We start from the raw sequence: 13839 nt of genomic DNA, 5'->3' as shown, positions 1-13839 counted from the left end.
CAAACGATAGAAATAAAAGTTAAGCCCAATTAATAGATGGGCCTATGTGACAGAGGTCAAGCCAGCACTGTTAATGGGCCTATTAATGTATGAGATCCAACCCCTTCAATTCCCCTCTCTCTCTCTCGTCTCTTCTTCACTCTCGTCGTCTCTTCTTCAATTGCAGCTAGAGAGCCATGGCCTCCTCCTTCAACGAAGAAACCGCCAAGAAGTTGCTTACCCAGGTCTGTAATTTATCTATGCTTCCTTCACTCTCATCTCTAATTTCCCCGATTTCATTTTCGTAGCTTCTTTTGCTGATGGTTGAAGGTTGAGTTCTACTTCAGTGACAGTAATCTACCCACAGACGGATTTCTCAACAGGGAAGTCACCAAGAGCAAAGATGGCCGTATCCTGTATACATATATATTGTTGTAGCATACAGATATAGTTGAAAAGTTATTCCTTAGATGCCCGAAACTAGTGGTTAGTTTGCCTCTGGTTTGTTCCTTCTCTCGTATGAGGAACCTCCTTGGCCTCGGTAACATCAATAGAGAAGACATCCCTCCGAGGATTGTGGAGGAAGTTGCTAATCTCTTGCGCACCTCTGATTTTCTTAAAGTTTCCAATAATGGTACTTGTGCTTTCCCTCCCTTTGGTTTGTTTGTCAATTCTTCTGGTGTGAGATATATACTTTAACCTTGTTGATCCAGGACAAAGGATCGGTAGAGGAACTAAACTCTCCAAACCGGAAGAGGTGCTTGAACAAGTCCACAGAAGAACCCTTGCGGCTTCACCTTTTGAGTACAGCATTAAGATGGAGGATGTCTCATCTTTCTTCTCCCAATATGCCAAGGTTCTTCTTCTCAAATGACTGTCCAAACGAGCTTTTTGAATTTGCTCATCTGATTTTACTTGTTCAGGTGAACAGTGTGAGACTACCTCCCAACATCGCTGATAAGCGACGCTTTTGTGGCACTGCGTTGGTTGAATTCTCCTCTGAACAAGACACTCAAGATATTTTGAGGCAGAGCTTGGTCTATGCAGGCGCTGACTTAGTATTAATACCAAAGTAAGTAAGTGGGAGTGGGGGATGCTTTGTGTTTTGATATATATATATATATATATATATATATATATATATATATAGCGGATTGGCATGACCTGACTATTCCTGTTTGATATGCAGGAGTGATTTTGACTGTCAAAGAGAGAATATGATCAAGCAACTCGGAAAATCAGAGTCCCACAACGAGTCCGTTTCTTGTTTTTTTGTCTTATCAAAACGCTTCTTGATTGAAATGCAACTTTGCTCATTTCTACTGCTCATATTTATATTGCTACAGATTCCGCAGAGGACAAATTGTCAAATTTGCATTGAAATGGATAGCCAGTGAAGAAAAAGTAACAAACAAAGGTATTTTCTCTTTTCTCAGGACTGTTAATCTCTGAAAAAGTATGAACTGCTCTTTAAGCAACTTCTCTGGGTTGCAGAAAAACCCAGCGCTCTGAAAAATAAAATTAAAGAGAAGGAAGATAAGGAGACAGGCATTGCTGATAGAGAGAAGGAAAATGGAGATAACTCATGTGCTAGCTTGTGCAAGGACAACACTGATCAACTTGTGGTTCCCCCATGGAACAACAGTAATTCTGTCAGCTCTGAGGTTCTCAAGGATCTTTTTCAAAGATTTGGCAGCGTTGAAGTAAGTTGCAACACTTTTTGTCAAACCACCAATCCCTTAAAAAGTGATTGTTGAGTTATCATCTTTTCCTGTGCTTACTGCAGCACATAGAATACTCTGGTGGATTGGATTCGGGTTACGTTTGGTTCACAGATTCAGAAACAGCAATGAAAGCCCGTGCAGCTGTGGAGTTTGTTGGAGGTTTAGTTGTGAAGAATAACTTCTCAGTAGCCTTAGAAGCAATTAATGGTAAGGTGGCAATTCCATGGTGTTAGTTATACCAAAGAAATGGAGTTAATCATAGAAACGTTGAAAATGACTAGTGTACTAATGGCCTTCAGGGGAGATGGAGAGAGAGTTGTGGAAAAGACTATCATCAGCTGAGCTGGAAGGAGGGTATGACATCAAACCAAACCTTGTTTATTCTTCATTGTAGGGAACATACTTGGGATTTGGCTTGTACCACCACTCATTTGTTCTCCTTGCTGGTACTTCATTGGTTGTTTACCAACCTAACTCCAAGATTCTTTGTTAATGTGCATCAGGAAAGAAGGTCACAAAAAGGAAAAAGGCAAAGATGAGTGTTTTGAAAACGTGCAACCTACCAAGAAGGCCCGAAAGGAGCCCTAATTAAAGTTTTGGGTTTTGTTTTATGTCATCCTCTTCTCTACGTTTTTTTAGGTTCAGCTGATTCTCAACAAAATAGATATTGCTTCACTTGACTGACATCTATGAGTAGTTTTGTAAACGTTTTTTGGTCTGGGATGGTTAATGACTTGACGTATTGCCGTATGCGCCACTCGTATACTAGACCAATACTTTGTGAAAAGAAAGATGAGTAAGAGACATAAAACGGAGAGGATTCGCCTAGTGTTCAAATCCGTTCCTTATATACGACAGTGCAACTTTCTTTTGGAAGAGAAATTACCCTTTTCATGAGTTCGTTAACATAAAAACCTTTCAAATGAAGTGAAACCAAATCCCAAATGTGTCACATGACTCAGACGACCGGAGTCAGAAGTGATTTCCCAGAAAAGTGCGCTTCCAAGTTACCCACGACAAGATCGGCCATGGCATTCCGTGTTTCCACAGTGCCACTCCCAACGTGAGGGAGGAGAACTACATTCTCAAGGCCAAAGAGCTCCTCGGGCACGTGAGGCTCCTGCTCAAACACATCAAGGGCAGCCCCACCTAGGCGGCCTTCTGTTAGAGCTTTAATAAGCTCTTGCTCATCAACATGTGGTCCACGGCCAATGTTTATGAGGACGCCCTTAGCTCCTAATGCATCCATGACCTGCCGGTCCACAATGTGTCTGGTCTGCTCGGTCAACGGGCATGCGACGACGAGGATGTCTGAGTTTTGAGCAAGGTCAACCACCGTCGGATAATACTTGTAGGCGACATCAGGCTTAATGGTTCTTGAGTAGTAATTGATTGGGCAGCTAAAGGCTTCAGCCCTCTTTGCGATGGCAGTCCCAATTCTACCTAGACCAATGATCCCCACGGATTTTCCACTAAACTGAGTCAACCAAAAGAAAGAAAGAATGTGACGCTAAAGCAGAGATAGAAGACCAAAGATAAGATAGGGCAGAGAGCTCTTTTCCAATCAATCAATAGTGGGTAAGAAGTAGAAACCTTGGTAGTGAGTTGGAATTCACCTTGCTTCCATTTTCCGCTCCTTACATAGCGATCGCACTCACACAGCCGTCGAAGGAGAGCCAGGATAAGCCCGATGGCGAGATCTGCGACGTCTTCGGTGAGAACGTCGGGGGTGTTGGTGACGCGGATCCCTTTTTCTTTGCATTTCCCCAAATCGATCTTGTCGAGCCCGACGCTGAAGCTGGATACAATCTCAAGGTTGGGCAGATCGCTGATGAGCTGAGCATCGGCGCCGGCAGAAGCATTCCCAACGACGGCGCGGATGGAGTTCCGATGAGTTTCTAGGAGGACGGATTTCTCCGGAGAAGTCCAGAAGCGAAGAAGGTTGAAGCGCTTCTCAAGCTCGTTCTCGAGGTAGGAGGACATGGGGCACATCATAAGGACTCCGATTGATTCCATATCTCCTTTTCTCTGTTTTTTTTTTTTATTTTTCTTCTGCAAATGATTGAGTCAGTGAGAGGTCTGTGTATAATTTATCGGAGGTTGACGATAAAGATGGGCCTATTTTTGGGCCCATAATTGATATTATCCGCTTTTTATGGGCCACTAAATGACCCTTTTCAAGTTTTCCTCTTGGTTCCGAAATCATGACTTATGTTTAAAGACAACATTGCACGTTTGATGATATTCATGCAAATTGTTGTAGGATTCATGAACATGATACAAACACAAGAAGACATACACTGTATGTGTATGGAAACGTAGCAGATTCCCCGTTGACATTGCATGTTTAGGGAATCCAGTGACAAGGGTGTAATCACATTTTAGTATGTTACTATATGATAACATTTTATAATTTAAACGGCTCTCTATCTCTAATTATCAATGTTCAAAATCCTAAATAATGATTAGTTAAAATTAAGAGGTGTGGTCTGAAACATGCGCCCCACGTCCCATCTTCCAAAAAAAGGAAGCAAAAGAAGAAAGCTCCACAATTTTCTCAAAGCCAAAATCACTGTAACAATTACCCTTTATTGTTTTGCGGCTCGATTAGCTTCTCCTTCCCTTTTGATTCTCCCCATCTCAAGAGAGGCCCATTTGATCCTCTCTCTTTCTCTCTCTCTCCTCTCTAATTCTCTATTGCCATCAAGAGACCAGGAATGGTTCGTGCTTCGGAACAAGAACAGGAAACCTATAGGAGCAGGCTCTTCAATTTCAAATGGAGGAACAACGACAACAATAGTGCTACGAGACACAACAAGAGTCTCAGCGTCGAGACCGGTTTAGATGAGGCTGCCACCGGATCCCATGACGCTGAACCATTGACCATTATTCATCCTAGTCAGGGTCCACCACTTTCAAGATCGGCTGCGGATGAAGCAGTCCTCGCCGCCCTCGCCGCCTCACAGGCTAGAGAAAGGCAGCTTTTGGCAGACATGGAGCAGATGAAAGAGCGCTTCTCCAAGCTGTTGCTGGGAGAGGACAATTCCGGTGGAGGCAAAGGAGTATCCTCTGCTCTCGCCCTTTCAAACGCAATCACAAACCTTGCAGGTTGCTTTAGGACCCTCTTTTGTTATTACACTTAGTTTATATTAACCAGCAACCAATATCTCATGTTTATCTTGTTGGTATAGCTTCCGTGTTCGGAGAGCAACGGCGCTTGGAGCCAATGCCTGCAGAAAGAAGAGCAAGATGGAGAAAAGAGATTGATTGGCTTCTCTCCGTGACCGATTACGTGGTTGAGTTTGCTCCATCTCAGCAGAAAAATAAAGATGGGACCAATATGGAGGTTGTCTATCTGCTGCTGCTGCTGCATTATATTTCATTTGGTAACATACAATGATTCCCTTATTCTGTTGGTATTGATTTAACAGATAATGACCACACGCCAACGTACTGACCTCCACATGAATATCCCCGCATTGAAGAAACTGGACGCCATGCTCATCGTAAGACCTCTCTCTCTCTCTCTCTCGTTGACCAAATATCAACCCTACTTTAATAATTTCATTTAGGATATTCAAAAGCATCCTCTTATCCCCCTTTTCTACCTAGGATTGTCTAGAAAATTTCAAGGACCAAAGCGAGTTCAGCTATATCTCAAAAGACTCCCCTGACTTAGACGGTAAGAGAAACGACGAAAAATGGTGGATTCCGACCGTCAAAGTTCCACCAGATGGTCTATCAGAAGCTTCAAGAAGGTTTTTGCAGTACCAGAAAGATTGTGTAAACCAGGTTCTAAAGGCAGCCATGGCCATAAACGCACAGGTTTTGTTCGAGATGGAGATACCTGAGAGCTACATCGACTCTCTCCCAAAGGTAAAAAAAAAAAAAGACACCAACAATTGATGTTATTGATTAGAAGAGTTGATGAAGAATAATACTCACTTGTTTAGTTTGTAATAAATAAATAAACAGAACGGGAGGGCGAGTCTCGGGGATCAGATGTACAAGAATATAACGGTGGACTTCTTTGACCCGGACCAGTTCCTGAGCAGCATGGACATGTCGTCGGAGCACAAGATCGTGGACCTCAAAAACAGAATCGAGGCATCAATCATTATATGGAAACGCAAAATGGTTTATAAAGACAACAAATCATCGGCACCCTGGGCCTCCGGAGTAAGTCTGGAGAAGCGAGAGGTCTTCGAAGAGCGAGCTGAGACCATTTTGCTCATTCTCAAGCAAAGATACCCCGGGATTTCTCAATCTTCACTCGACATCAGCAAAATCCAGTTCAACGAGGACGTGGGCCAGGCGGTGCTGGAGAGCTACTCGAGAATACTGGAAAGCTTGGCCTACACGGTACTTTCCAGAATCGATGACGTTTTAGAGGCAGATCGAGCGGGGAACAAGAGGAACACGCCATTGGAAGCAGAGGAAGAGACGCTGGTTGGGAGCATGACGCTGTCGGATTTCATGGGATGGGACTTCGATCAGGCCGCGAACGCCGAATTGGAGTCGAAGAAGGATCTACCGGATGATCCGTTGATAAAGGAGAAGCTAAGCGTCGTCACGACCAAGAAGACCTCATACCTCGAAACCCTAGGCGGTGTCAAGAGTCCAACGGCACGGCATTGATATTTGTGTGGAAAATTAGGCGCAAAAAAGAGCGAAGACAGATTTATTGATTATTTAATTATTTTTAGGATTCAAAAACTTTACAAAAGGGCTTTTGTAAATTCCTTTTTATGAAAAGGTGGGCTTTTAAGATTAGGCCCAGTTTATTGTAAAACCCATTTACCATCTGTATACTGTATACATCCCTTCTAAATAGTAGTAGTACTCACCTTATCTTCATTTTCATCGATTCGATTCCAAATCGGAAGGATGATAACGTCGTCCCTAACCTCATCTCTGCAAGCTCTCAAGCTTTCGTCTCCGTTCGCCCATGGCTCCACTCCTCTCTCATCTCTCTCTAAGCCCAATTCCTTCCCGAACCACAGAATGCCCGCTTTAGTTCCGGTCATCAGAGCCATGAAAACGATGCAGGGGCGCGTGGTGTGCGCAACCAGTGACAAGACTGTGGCGGTGGAGGTGGTGAGGCTGGCTCCCCACCCCAAGTACAAGAGGCGCGTGAGGATGAAGAAGAAGTACCAAGCTCACGACCCCGATAATCAGTTCAAGGTTGGCGACGTGGTCAGACTGGAAAAGAGCAGACCCATCAGTAAGACTAAATCATTTGTGGCGCTTCCTGTCATCGCAAGGGCCGCCAGGAAAGCCGAAGCCGGAGGAGATGAACTCCTTGGCCTTCCCTTGGAGTCTCAGCAGCCGGCGTAGAGAATGATTGCTCTTTGTTTCTTTTGGTAAAGCCGTCTTTTTTTTGCTCTGCTTCTGTTTGTTTGTTGTGTATCCCGGAACCAGTGTAATTTATGGAATGCTTTTGTGATTTCATTGCTTATGCCATGAGTGTGTTTTCAATCTGATTGTTTCCGACTACCAATTGTTTGCTCTTACTTCATCTTCACCTCCAGTTACATTTAGAATGTGAATTAATATGTTTCTGTTGCTACTGTGTGCTTGTGGTCTCAGTGATCCGACTTTTGTTTCTGCTAATTCTACGGTTCTTGCTCCTCTTGTTATGGTTCATTTGCCAATGGAATGGACCAAAAAGGTGTTGGATAATAATAGGATTGGAGAAGAGAGAGCTGGTCGTTTTTGTACAAAACTTTAATGCACTGCTGCTATACATTATCATATAATTATATATAGGTAAATAATATCTGCTGTGACTTGTCATCAGCAATCTTCGATTTGTAGACTTCTCTTAATGTTGTGTAGTGTGACTGAGACGAGGTTTGTCACGGATTCCACAGACTCCATATTCAGCTTTGCTGCAGGAGAAGGGTTGATGAGGGTTTGGAGGGCGAGTGTCAGGAGCGACCCTCCTTGGCTGTTTCTGTCGTCTTGTGTAGACGTTATTACCAGTGGCCGTGACTCTACTCCATCAGGTATGATTGAGAATCCAGAGGGGAGGATTTGGATGTTGCTTGGATCATGTCCCGCGAGCACCAGCTGTGTCGTGTTTATATCTACGGGAGCGTATACCACCACCGACTCATACGAGTTAGTGCTGCTGTCTTGCAGCACCCATATGCTCTTTTCTCTCGATTTCACTGTCTGGAAATGTATAGAAATTCAGATTATCAAGGCCTAGACAGATTTAGAGGAGGAGAAGACAAAATAAACGCACCTGGATTGCCACTGAGTTGCCTCTGTCTTGTCCCTTGGATAAGTTTGCAATAGACTGAACATGAGCTCCGTTTGACAAAGCATCCCACTGATGATATGTATCGTTAGATAAATATATGAGTGGAAACCGCTTTTCTTGTTTGCTTAAATGTGTGTGAATTTGACAAGGTACCTCATGCCGACGAGCTTCATCTCTAAAGAAATCGAAGAGAAGAGCTGGAGAAACAGGTAACCACAGCGAAGAAGAAGCGCAGACAATGACTCCCGTGGGCTCGCCAGGATCATGAAGGTTCTTCCTGGAAGAAACCCGCATGTCTTGTCCAGTTTTGGTGGTGATTTTGGTCCATTGATGGTAGCTTGATGCAGCAATGGCGCGGTAGAAGCTTTGTGTCATTCTCTGAGCCATCTTCAGCACACTCTTTCTCCCGGCAAGAGTTGTAACTCCTGATTATCAACAGAGGAGTGAAAAGGTTATATATAAAGAAAGATAGAGAGTGTAAATGGAGGATCCGGATATATAGACGGACCGAGAGAGTCTTTGGTGGGGACGTTGGTAGCCATGAAGAAGACAAGGCGTTCGCAATGGAGCTGAAGGGTGGCGACCCAGTGTCGAGCCCCAAAGGCCAAACCGGTGTTGACTAAGGAGCGGAAGAGAGGCTGAACTGTGGATGCAGACACGTCGAGGTGCTCCACCCAGGTGACCTTGGAGTGACCGTTGGAGGTGTCCTCGATGATGCAACCGGAGGGGAGTTTTCGACATTTCAGAAGAGAAGCCTCCTTCTCCGTGTTGCTGTCCTCCACGGAGACCGAGACGTCCACTATTGCCCATTTCTCAGGGCTCAGCTGCCGGCAGCTTCTCACGAAGTACACTTCTCTTGTGGGGACGACCGGAGTGAGCAGCTGCATCTCTCCGAACATCTGCCACAATAGTTATAAACCATATCCATCCCATGTATCAGCTGAGTCGTCATTCATCAATTATCACTATATGTATATATTGATGAGTACTCACCAGCTGAATAGCCCCGTCGATCCGTGAAGGCCCTTCGCCTTGCCGGATAACATCGACCGTTGCAGCCTTTGAGATCAAGCATGCAAATGTCTCTTTCCATTGTCCCTGCGCGTTACACGTACACATCAATTCCTTTTTATACACATAGAATAAGTTATAGTAGCTGGTAACAGTAATAAATAATGGAAAAGTACCACGTCCATGAAACTCTGGGCAAGTTTATGTGCGTCCATAAACACAATCCCCGCATCTCTAGATGCTTCGATGGTTTTCCTTCCAGGAAACGAAGAGGCTTGCGCTTGGGGAAACTCCTTGAGGTACTCATCGTAGTTGAGAATCTCACGGCCAGTCTCAACGCTGCGGAGCCACATAGGTTCGCCTGAGGTGGCCATCTTCTGGAGTTCAAGGGTGGCTCGGTTAGAAATCTCGGCAATACGGGACTTCTCGAGGGCAAAGACGCCCGTGTAGAAATCGAGAGAGCCGAGACGGTGTTCTTGATCGTCGGAGCATGAAGCCTGCAGGGGATAGGGAGTGCGTCCAAGAGCTGCACGAAGCTTATCGAGCTCGGCTTTCAGTTTGGAGTTTTCGAGGTGGAGATCATCGGGGCCTCCTCCGCAGTTGGGGCAGGAGGAATTAGCCTTGGAAAAAGACTCCCTCATGGCTTTGTTTTCCTCTCGCAGCTTCTCTAGTTCCGCCTTGAGCAGGGAGTTCTCGTGCCGTTCTTGAATAGCCTGTCCATGCATGATTGATTCATAAACTATATATATACTACTATAGTCAGACAAAAATCCATATCACGTAAGATATACATTACCTTGATCTGTGTGCGGCGGTTTTGGAACCAGAACTTGACCTGGCGAGGGGCCAGCCCTAGTTGCTTGCTCAGCTGCTGTCTTTGCTTCTCGTCCGGATGTGGTGTCTCTTTGAATAGCCTGCAACGTCCTCAAATTCAGACATTTCTAAAAGATGAAAATCTTTACATGCAACTGAACCCTAACTAGGCATATGTATACTATTACTGATCAGCTTTAATTGTGATGAAACAAATTAACACTTTATTGTTTAAGCCTTTATATACGTTATAACGCGCATGTACCTACAGTCATGTCAGGAGAAGACGGGGAATAATAACGAGTAAGCGTCCGAAACCATATAAGCGCATTGAAACTAATGCTGGATCATATATCATCGATCGGCAATATATTTGTATGAATACATCATCTAAGTATATATATGTATGTGAAATTAATGGAGAATTGAAGGTGCGTAATTGAGAATTGCTCTTCAACGCAAGACACCTTCTCCTTCTTCCACTAATTAAGTACTACAGTATATACCGAAGAAAGGGATTAAAATCATAATTACTTATAAAACATCAAGAAATATGAGCACCGGAAAAAACAACTAATGAATGTTTCTTGATAGAAGCTAGCCCTAATGAATCGGAATCCCCTAATTAAGTGTTTTAATTTGTGAAGCATAATTATTAAGTTTATACTTATTAAAAAGTGGGGTGGGGGGTTTAATTAGTTAGCTAGGTAAGGATGGAATAATTATATCGAACGTACGCTTCCATGTGTCTGATCTGATCGGTGGTGTGACGATGATACTTCTTCCTCTTTCTCTTATTAGTGCCCTTGTTTCCAGCTGCGCCGTCCTCCTCTTCCTCCTCCTCATCGTCGTGATCCTCACCCTCCAAATCCTCCTCTGATCTGGATCTCGTGGGTCCTGAGTTCTCGCTGCTCATCTCCACAGTGCGATCCTCATCGTCAACTACTCTTCTGCCCAGGAAATCCTCCTCAGGGTTGGTGCTGCCGGAGGATGCATTCCGGAATATCCCAGCCTGTATATATTCCTATCTCCATTAAAATCAAGACATATATATAATATATGTTTATGTGAGAGCTAGCAAGTACATGTATGTAGAAAAGAGAGAGTAGTATACGAGAGATAGAGAGAGGGCTGGAGAGGAGAAAAAGTCTTTGGTGGGTTGTTTGGAAGACATGTCGACGGCCATTGACATACAAATCCTGTCCCTAGCTAGCTTCTTTGCTTAATTATGATCTCTTCCCTCTTCTCCTCGCACTCCTTCTTCCTTATATATTATCTCTCTTTTTTTCTTTCTTCTTTAATTACTTATACACCAAAATGTACTTTCAATTAATATATAAGCTAAGATCGATATATATATATATATATATATATATAGCCTCTTCAATTCCAATGATACATATATATATAAGCGGTCGTTTTTCAGATATTTCTTCCATTTCTCTACTGCTCTTGACTTTTAGGTGCTTCTTTTATAATTAATTAGTTTTAATTAATTAATACCTATTATATTATTATATTTAGTCCTTTTACGGTTTTATATATTTTGGCTATACTTCAATCCGACAATTGAGTAGTTTAAAACATGGCCAGCTACAGCATTGGCAGCCATCGATCGACTTCATTTTTCTTCTTAATATTCGATTTTTAATATATACATATATATATGATGAGCAAAATTCAAATTTGAATTATGGAAAATATATCAGCCTTCCAATTTCAGCTACTAACTTTAATATGAATTATGTTGGAATGATATAAAGGATTGAGAAGAACTTGAACATATATACAATGAAGCCATATTGAAACATGAGCAAATTATCCGTTAAAAGTAGTACATAATGGCGTTGCTATAGATTACTGTAGACAGGGGGGGAAGGAATGAGAATAAGAAGGAAGGGTTACAATTGCATGATTGATTTAAGGGTATAAAAACAAAAAAGACGAACTTCTCTGTCTCTTCTTTAATTGAATTGTGTGTATAGACTAGAGAGAGAGAGAGAGAGAGACATATGTGTATGTCAGATTTCTTAATTGTTTTCTCTAGAGAGAGAGAGAGTTGACCGTTAGATACTGAGATGGACTCAACTAACTTTTAGCACCTAATTCTCCAACCGCATTTTCTGCTTTCTTCTTCCCTCCTTAATTATCCTCTCATTACTCTTATTATGACTTGTGTATTTATTTATTACTATATACTACTACTTATGATTTATTATTGTGATGATCTCTTCTTTCAAACAATTGGTAACTTATACAAAACGCTATCATCACATCTTAATTTAAGATATGGCTTAATAAGAAACCCTATCTATTAATCATATATACTTTATTATGTAAACTTGGCTCTATTAGTATAATTGCGTCAGGATTATAGGAAACTGGGACTCTGGGAGAAGCATATATATATATTTGATAAGAATTAGCATATACAATATATGGGTAAGAGAGAGTTACTAACAGTATATTGCAGCGCTACATGGAACCCTAAATTGCTTGAGACTTGTCCTCTTCCAATATTTTTATAAAAACTAATGGGATATCTATATTCCTGGATTAATCCCAATCGAATCTAATACACTGACTAGTATAGTAGGGGTATGTACGTAGCAGTATTAGGAAAACAATTAGACTAACGGTAAAGGCAGGAAAGAAGAGTTGTTGAATATAAGTTAGAAAGTTAAAAAAGAATTCGGATAGAGAAAGTTTAGAAGACGTACGTAAGCAGAGAAAATTAATTCAACAAATGTAATTCAGCAGCGGAAAGAGACGTCGAAATTTATTTTATTTTTATTTGTTGTTGTAAAAAAAGAAAAAGGTCAGCGAGAGGCATTGACCGATCGTTACTCATTAATTTCAGCGACCTTAAAAGGAAATGAATGCTCTTTATGGGTTTGCCTCCAACCCCTTTCCAATTCCTCCACCCTCTCTTTATTACTTACTTTCCTATTCACTATACGCATCTCCCTCTCTCTCTATATCCACCATATATACATTTTATAATGCCACCTGGACACATGTGTATGTGTATGTTGTTTTAATATTTGACAAAATTTGAAATTTTGATCATCTTATTGTATCACGGGCACGTCAAGATTTCAAACATTGATTCATATTATCGTATGCATACACCATGACATATTATTGCAAGATATATCTCAACAGTTACATTGTTAACAATATAGATATAGTAGCTTAAACCGTCCGTATAATACGTACGTAAATGGACGAAGACGTATAGTGAAGGAAACTTAGGTCTTTAATAAGATATATAATGGTATAACTGTAGCAGATGATTTATCTACAATTCAAAAGCTTTATCAGTTTCTTTTGTTTTTTTCTTTGTTAGTCGTCGTACGGCCTAGGGAATTGTTAGTTAGGAAAGGTAGATACATAATGTATAGAGAGGGAAGCAACCATAAACATTTACATTCACCACATGCTCTTAAATAATTAATTAATGCCTCCTAACCTCTCCTTTTGCTCTATCTATCTACTTTAATTAATTACTTGAATATATGCTGCCTATAGAGATTCCTTTTTCTTTCTTCCATTCATTCCTTTTGGCTACTGACTCTCTCTCTCTTTTTTGCTCTCGATTAATACTTCTACTTAATTAGGGTTTTGGGTAAAAAAATTCGCCCTTTTCACCATTAATCTATTACCCGTGTTGGCAAACTTCCAAGACCAGTCTTCTTTCTTTTTTGGCTTTTCTTATTGAGGGCCAATGAAAGCAACTAATTAATTTTTAAAGTAGGGTCTATCAAAATTAATTAAGACAACCCTTAAGTTGATTCCAAGATGCAGAAACTGACCATATATCTTTTCTTTTATCTCAACAAGTGACGACGATCCCTTTTAATTCACGTCCTTACAAATAACTATCTAGAAAGAGAACTGACCCACCAAAAATGGAATATGGTGATGATCTCACGCTAAAAGCAAACGTGTTTATACAAATGTGACATCGAGTGTGCACACGTACGTGTGAAGAGGGAATGATGGCATAGGAGATTGCGCCAGATAAAGACAGTGAGGACAACT

At 41.8% G+C, this 13839-nt stretch overlaps 5 protein-coding genes and 1 long non-coding RNA gene across 14 annotated transcripts; 3 read left to right on the top strand and 3 right to left on the bottom strand.

Moving 5' to 3' along the window:
- The first annotated feature begins 104 nt into the window (after window positions 1-104).
- On the top strand, window positions 105-2485 carry La2 (RNA recognition motif (RRM)-containing protein). Of its 3 annotated transcripts, NM_106637.5 has the most exons (11): window positions 105-224; window positions 310-388; window positions 464-613; window positions 693-835; window positions 903-1051; window positions 1169-1234; window positions 1326-1396; window positions 1474-1682; window positions 1766-1910; window positions 2003-2057; window positions 2207-2485. In NM_106637.5, exons 1-11 carry the CDS (start codon window positions 177-179, stop codon window positions 2289-2291), a joined length of 1200 nt encoding a protein of 399 aa, NP_178106.2. In that variant the 5' UTR covers window positions 105-176; the 3' UTR covers window positions 2292-2485. The 3 variants fall into 3 exon arrangements, with proteins under 3 accessions (NP_178106.2, NP_001319421.1, NP_974185.1); NM_001334930.1 differs by having other exon boundaries at window positions 310-613; NM_202456.2 differs by having other exon boundaries at window positions 146-224; window positions 310-613; window positions 2003-2093; window positions 2207-2452.
- Window positions 2365-3767, bottom strand: AT1G79870 (D-isomer specific 2-hydroxyacid dehydrogenase family protein). 2 transcript variants are annotated; one of them, NM_106636.3, is made up of 2 exons: window positions 3297-3767; window positions 2365-3180 (listed from the first exon to the last, which is right to left on the bottom strand). In NM_106636.3, the coding sequence occupies exons 1-2, from the start codon at window positions 3717-3719 to the stop codon at window positions 2662-2664; spliced, it is 942 nt and encodes a 313-aa protein (NP_178105.1). In that variant the 5' UTR covers window positions 3720-3767; the 3' UTR covers window positions 2365-2661. The 2 variants fall into 2 exon arrangements, with proteins under 2 accessions (NP_178105.1, NP_001185444.1); NM_001198515.1 differs by having other exon boundaries at window positions 2486-3146; window positions 3320-3767.
- Window positions 3768-4215: 448 nt separating this feature from the next.
- ROPGEF12 (RHO guanyl-nucleotide exchange factor 12) lies at window positions 4216-6524 on the top strand. Its single transcript, NM_106635.4, has 5 exons — window positions 4216-4811; window positions 4895-5049; window positions 5135-5209; window positions 5316-5579; window positions 5679-6524. Exons 1-5 carry the CDS (start codon window positions 4421-4423, stop codon window positions 6339-6341), a joined length of 1548 nt encoding a protein of 515 aa, NP_178104.1. The 5' UTR covers window positions 4216-4420; the 3' UTR covers window positions 6342-6524.
- A 25-nt stretch (window positions 6525-6549) lies between these two features.
- Window positions 6550-7227, bottom strand: AT1G09927. Its single transcript, NR_139724.1, has one exon. It is a non-coding gene; the product is annotated as an other RNA (long non-coding RNA).
- Window positions 6561-7270, top strand: RPS17 (ribosomal protein S17). Its single transcript, NM_106634.2, has one exon. The coding sequence runs from the start codon at window positions 6591-6593 to the stop codon at window positions 7038-7040; it is 450 nt and encodes a 149-aa protein (NP_178103.1). The 5' UTR covers window positions 6561-6590; the 3' UTR covers window positions 7041-7270.
- GL2 (HD-ZIP IV family of homeobox-leucine zipper protein with lipid-binding START domain-containing protein) lies at window positions 7073-11557 on the bottom strand (the record flags this gene model as incomplete). Of its 6 annotated transcripts, NM_001198514.1 has the most annotated exons (10): window positions 11363-11557; window positions 10910-11016; window positions 10533-10807; window positions 9779-9896; window positions 9159-9695; window positions 8965-9069; window positions 8480-8870; window positions 8125-8396; window positions 7954-8040; window positions 7073-7880 (listed from the first exon to the last, which is right to left on the bottom strand). In NM_001198514.1, the coding sequence occupies exons 1-10, from the start codon at window positions 11418-11420 to the stop codon at window positions 7500-7502; spliced, it is 2331 nt and encodes a 776-aa protein (NP_001185443.1). In that variant the 5' UTR covers window positions 11421-11557. The 6 variants fall into 6 exon arrangements, with proteins under 6 accessions (NP_001185443.1, NP_565223.1, NP_001320267.1 ...); NM_106633.2 differs by lacking the exon at window positions 11363-11557 and having other exon boundaries at window positions 7422-7880; window positions 10910-11137; NM_001334926.1 differs by having other exon boundaries at window positions 7500-7880; window positions 10533-11016.
- Between the last annotated feature and the right edge of the window lie 2282 nt (window positions 11558-13839).

Source organism: Arabidopsis thaliana (genome assembly GCF_000001735.4).
Source record: "Arabidopsis thaliana chromosome 1 sequence".
Classification (NCBI taxonomy): Eukaryota; Viridiplantae; Streptophyta; class Magnoliopsida; order Brassicales; family Brassicaceae; genus Arabidopsis; species Arabidopsis thaliana.
This window is presented reverse-complemented; position numbering and strand designations above follow the sequence as displayed.

Excerpts from the sequence above, each read along its gene's own strand:
- La2 (NM_106637.5), top strand. The coding sequence starts at position 177 with ATGGCCTCCTCCTTCAACGAAGAAACCGCCAAGAAGTTGCTTACCCAG. Across the intron at positions 389-463 it reads CACCAAGAGCAAAGATGGCC|TGGTTAGTTTGCCTCTGGTT; the intron begins GTATCCTGTATA and ends GCCCGAAACTAG. Across the intron at positions 836-902 it reads TCTTCTCCCAATATGCCAAG|GTGAACAGTGTGAGACTACC; the intron begins GTTCTTCTTCTC and ends TTACTTGTTCAG.
- AT1G79870 (NM_106636.3), bottom strand. The coding sequence starts at position 3,719 with ATGGAATCAATCGGAGTCCTTATGATGTGCCCCATGTCCTCCTACCTC. Across the intron at positions 3,181-3,296 it reads AATTCCAACTCACTACCAAG|TTTAGTGGAAAATCCGTGGG; the intron begins GTTTCTACTTCT and ends TGGTTGACTCAG.
- ROPGEF12 (NM_106635.4), top strand. The coding sequence starts at position 4,421 with ATGGTTCGTGCTTCGGAACAAGAACAGGAAACCTATAGGAGCAGGCTC. Across the intron at positions 4,812-4,894 it reads CGCAATCACAAACCTTGCAG|CTTCCGTGTTCGGAGAGCAA; the intron begins GTTGCTTTAGGA and ends TTGTTGGTATAG. Across the intron at positions 5,580-5,678 it reads ACATCGACTCTCTCCCAAAG|AACGGGAGGGCGAGTCTCGG; the intron begins GTAAAAAAAAAA and ends ATAAATAAACAG.
- RPS17 (NM_106634.2), top strand. The coding sequence starts at position 6,591 with ATGATAACGTCGTCCCTAACCTCATCTCTGCAAGCTCTCAAGCTTTCG.